We start from the raw sequence: 5,479 nt of genomic DNA on the forward strand, positions 1-5,479 counted from the left end.
CGAACGTTAACTTCAACAATACGTCTCTCTCTGACTGCAGTTCAATTACTCATTACCTACACACACATTACATTATTCCGACACGTTGTCACCCTCTTTTATATACCAGCCTACCCTATATCTAGTAAATACTAGAGCATTCGCCAAGGTACAGGATAGTTCTAGAAACGTGGCGTCACAGTAGTCATGTGACTCGCTGACGCAACACTATTATATCCACCACCCCTCGAAAAAGTACAAATTTAAACGTAAAATAATCTCTATAATATCGTTATTGCTCAAACAAACCATAATTTATGTATCCTTCAATTTTGTTTGGTTACAGAGCTATCGAATAGAAAATCAGACCACACCTGCCATACCCACCCGTCACATCTTCTCTTTCACAATTCGTTGACAGTTCTTTCTTACGTTTTATTATATATTGCATATAACCAATAGAAAGTCAAGGTTATCATCTATAAAATGATGTATGGTATACGTTGAGTTCTGAACAGAATATCGTTAATTTTACTCACAGTACAAGATTCGTTCCCGTGGGAAAGTTAACAACTAGCTTGGATGAATTTGTAATAGCTCTTGTCGCACAGTTATAAAGCTAGAAAAAAAAATTGAGAGTTGTGGGAATTTGTTTACTTTTTACATGTTATTAGTCTATATTCTCTGGTGCATTATCTAGTTAAATAAAAATTGAGATATGATGGAGAAAATAACAGATAAACTATAAGGTTTTACGGGGGAAAAACGTTTGAAATGCGTTTAGGAGGTTTTAGGGATTACACAAAAAAATTTGAGATTTTTGAGATGAGGAAAAGTATTTTTAATTTTAATATGAAAATTACTTTGCACACGGATTATTCAAAACAAATACTCAATATATTCGTGGACAAATCTTTATTTTATTCTGGTAAAAATACTTCACAAGAAATATAATTATTTTTGTATGTGAAAGACTTATGATATGAACTTAAAGACTGCCCAATTTTGTGAAGATAATAAATAAATATAATTATTTTTGTATGTGAAAGACTTATGATATGAACTGAAAGACAGCCAAATTTTGTGAAGATATACACACTATATTGAAAGTTAGAAGTATTAAATCTATGAAGACTTTAATCGAATATAAAGACTGTTGAGAGAGTTAAGTTGTGTTCACTTCATTTTATTCCAACATAAAGAGGTTTGAACATTTATTATTTCTTAAATTTTAGTTAGACTCTATAGAATATGCCACCCGGCAACACTTCAATTTAAAATCAAAAACTCCATTCTTCACAAAGTTATATTACAAATTGCCTTCTTAGTTGGAGAGAAAAAAAAACATTTAGTTGAATGAAGACAAAGAAAAGGCAACTACCAATAATAAAAAGCCATTTTAAATTGTCTACGGAACAAGAATAGAGCCTTTTGGAATAAATATTAACGCAGAATGACTTTAGAATTACATACAAGTATTCGAATACCGTTAAAAGTAACCTAATTTCAAGTAATATAACGCATAAAGATAAAAAGCAAGGTGTTTATAAAACACCATACCAATCCTGTAAGAAAGATTTTGTAGGTAGAAGTGGAAAAAGTGTTAACATAAATAAAGACAATAATATGAGTACAAAAATAATGTCATTTATCTTCATGTGAGAAATTCTGGCTATCAGATCGATTGCAAATCCAAAAGAATTTAAAACAAAATGGATGAATACATATAAAGAATAATCGTCGAAAGATCTTAGCCAAAAGCCTTCCTAATTGCAACATCTTCCAAGTTAAAAACTTGGAGACTACCTATATTCTTAAGGGAATTCAAAGTTTTAGGTTCAAGTAATTGTCATTGACCATTTTTATTGCCAGAAGACAACGTGAGACTGTAGAGCATATATGAATCTGCCGACGCTAATTTCTATAATATCAAGACTCCTTACAGTTTATTCCGTTAAATGTGTTTTTTCACCAACTTTCTATTGTGATATCTTTAAATTATTTCCTTGAAATAGGTGTTACTCTTAAATGATGATTAATCAAGTATGTTGAATTAGAAAGCTAAAACTTAGATGTAACAGTATATTTTAATATGGCAACAAACGATTTCTGTTTTTGTTTATTCTTGTTTCTTTGAATGTCTTGCCCGTCAGTTTACGCTCATCATATGATATCTTACCCTTAAGGAAAAAGCTAGTCTACCTATTGAGTTCTGAAACTTCTAAAGTCAGAAAAACTTTGTATATAAAAATAACGCTATATGTAAGATATAATTTCGATAATCATTAACAAGTTTACATTTTCTACTGATTGACAAAAGTAAATTATCACGTAATACTATTATATACTTTGTTAATGTGCTGTAAATAAGGTCTTCTTGGATTATTTTCTTTTGTCCTAATTTATATTTACTTCTAGAGAAAACTTCAATACAATAAAACATAGAAATTAGTAATATAGAATTGGTGTTTTTTGTCACCTGGTATTGATCAAACCAGAGCTAATCCAGTCGCAGCAACCAATATACTATTGACTTTGTGAAACCTGGTATCTAGCTGAAAGTCAAACACAGACGGAAAGGACCGTCAGATATTGTTAAACATACCCATACTTAATCGCATAGTGTGTATAGCATTTCCAGTTGCATTATCCTTTACACAATACATCTCTTCCTAATTCCTATAAGAAAATAATTTTCACATATAGTAAACATTTTAAAACTACCACATTATAACAAATTAACTTTGTAAATCCATTAATAAATAACACTTCACGGAAATTGTTAATATACGATTGACTACAAAAAAATCTGCCTCTTACAGAAATTAAAGTAATATTTAGATGAAATTATTCATGACTAATGTATAATAGTGACTAGCCCTTTATTAATAAATACTATTTCTTTGTTCATTCACTATTTTTCTTCAAAATCGCACCCCAGTGGCACAGCGGTATGTCTGCAGACTTACAACGCTAGAAACTGGGTTTCGATACCCGTGGTGGGCAGAGCACAGATAGCCCATTGTGTAGCTTTTTGTTTAACTTCAAACAAACAGTCTTCGAAATCACTTTCCAAGAAAACGTTAATAATTGAAATATACCATTTATGCATTGACTGAGTGTTTAATATACAGTTTAAACAGTGGAAACTAATGCATAACAAAAAAGGAGATTCATAAAGTCATTAAGGGACTCTGATTACAATGGAAAGTACCCCGAAAAAAACAACGGTTTCGTGAAAGTCATGATCATATTCATTTAAATCACTTCCTGTGTGTTTCCATATGATCAGTACTGTGTATGTGTACCACGAGACAGAATGGCACTTTGATAATTCCACTAATTAACACTGTACTTGTTGCTGTGAGAGCTGGATCCATGTTTGAATAAGAGCGTCAAGAAGTTCCTATAGCCCACAGCATGTAGCATATTTCAAGCATGCTCAACATGATTCAAACCAGGAGATCTCACTGGACAATCAGTTCTCTCGATTTCTTCGTATTCAAGATAATCGGTGATTATTTTTCCTCGATGTAAATGTAAGGGCCAACTATGGAATAGTACATAATGGTAGTGAGGGTATTGTTTTGGATTACCTTAATGTCTGTTCTCCTTTAATACTGATTCCAGCCCACACTTTGACAGACCATTCTACATATATGTTGTGTTCTGCGACATGCTGACACAAGAAATGTTCACCACGTTGTCTTCACGTCCTGGCATGCCTGTCAATACAATCAAGACAAAATTTGGTTTCGTCATTGTATGTGAATATTTTCCGCCTCAAGTGATATCTTGTCCATCTCAAGTGTTTATTCCTAGTTGTGTTAAGGTGTCAATGGTAGCCATATTAAGGCTTTTCTAGACATCATGCCAGCCTCGTGAAGCCGCATGTGTAAAAAGTATAAGTCATGTTCCATTTAGTAAGTCATTTCTCAGTTGGGTAGCTTGGGCAGCTGGTCATTACTATGGCTAAATTTGAATATGTTGATCTCATTCAGGGTCTGTGATCTTTCTGTACCCTCCAACATGTTGTCTCTTGACTTTGCTACTGGTATGGACTCCACACACACAGGAGACCAATCTCTGGGACAACATACAATAACTGAGTGACAAGATGGATGAGCTTTACATTTTCAAGTACCTCTCTACTGATGTTGAGTTTATCATTACTTAACCGATGTACTATTTGTATTTGAGACATTACACTTCTAACACTAAATTGTATGGATAGGCTAATATGCTTTTCAAATTTTTGTTTCAAAAAAAAAAATTACATTTTATGCTAGCAGGTGAAATGATTAATTGAACACCAGTTGAAATGACAGACAGGTATTTAATTGAAATGTTACTGATTTTGGTTTAAGCTGAAAGATTGATCCTAAATCGAGATTGAGTGGTAACTTTGTAATATTTTTGTGTGTGTATGTGAAGTGGGTTTAAATTTTTTGTCTACTTATCTCATTCAATAAATACAGGTATCATTAAGATATATAAGGAAATTCAATATTCTGGTTTATAACAAATATTCTGATTTTTTAAGTGGGAAAAAACGGAACGGAAGAGATCTGTTATTTCAACGGCCGTCTAATAAAGTCATATTCTAGGATATCAACCATGGAAACTATTGAAAAAAAGAAGATTTGGAAATTTCCTGTGAACTATTAAAGAACCGCAGTCGAAGTACATCGTTCTGGAAGTGATTTCACTTAAGTGAAATCAGTAAACACGTTATTTCTCTCTCTCTCTCTTTATATCTCTCTTTTTTTAAGCTGCAAAATTAAAATTTTAATGCCTTTGAAATAAATACAAAACAATAACAATGTACTGGACAGAATATGCGAAATAAATGTTTTATTTGGAAAAGTGTGTATTATAGTGGTCATAACCAAGTCACTTGTGCGTTGTTTTTTACATCCATTGGTCTCCTGATAACGATACCTCGAGGAATATTGTCCTCTGCCAAAGACTGAGAAGCGTATTGAACGTGGTGTAACATGATTATTTATTTAATTTTAGCTGTAACGATTAAAATTTCATACATTCATATCCCCAAAAAATAGTATGTTTTGTTAAAATAGATGTTCTAGAGGTTATAATAAGTTGAAAATCGACGTAAGCTATCGAATAAAAAAGTCTATTATTGATGTTTTAGTTATGCCTTATTTAGATTACAGTATTTTGTCTGAGTAGAAGATCACATATTATGCACGTAGTCAAGTATAATTACTGTTTAATAATGGTAATATAAAGTTAAGTAAAAACAAAATTAACGCTGGACAAAATCGTAATAATGTAATTGACAATTCAGAAATAATTAGGTTGATAGGTTAGCCCCAAACCAAAAATTCAAAAAAAACATTCAATTTAAAACAAAAACAAATGAAAAACAATAAATTAAAATTAGAAAATCTCATAATAGCAGAAATAAAACTTAAAGTTGACAATCTTTGTATTTATATATATTTTGTTATATGATTCTAATCAAAGATTCCCATGT

At 31.6% G+C, this 5,479-nt stretch overlaps 1 protein-coding gene across 6 annotated transcripts in view; it reads left to right on the forward strand.

Moving 5' to 3' along the window:
• The window catches only part of LOC106458486 (nephrin-like), a 98,992-nt gene extending 94,212 nt beyond the window's left edge, over positions 1-4,780 (forward strand). For all 6 annotated transcript variants that reach the window (XM_022384709.1, XM_022384710.1, XM_022384712.1 and 3 more), the window contains one exon: positions 4,523-4,780. In XM_022384709.1, coding sequence (XP_022240417.1) covers positions 4,523-4,570 — 48 coding nt within the window. In that variant the 3' untranslated portion in view covers positions 4,571-4,780. The remainder of the gene's footprint in view (positions 1-4,522) is intronic.
• The last annotated feature ends 699 nt before the right edge of the window (positions 4,781-5,479 follow it).

This window comes from Limulus polyphemus, unplaced genomic scaffold, assembly GCF_000517525.1.
Source record: "Limulus polyphemus unplaced genomic scaffold, Limulus_polyphemus-2.1.2 Scaffold472, whole genome shotgun sequence".
NCBI lineage: Eukaryota > Metazoa > Arthropoda > Merostomata > Xiphosura > Limulidae > Limulus > Limulus polyphemus.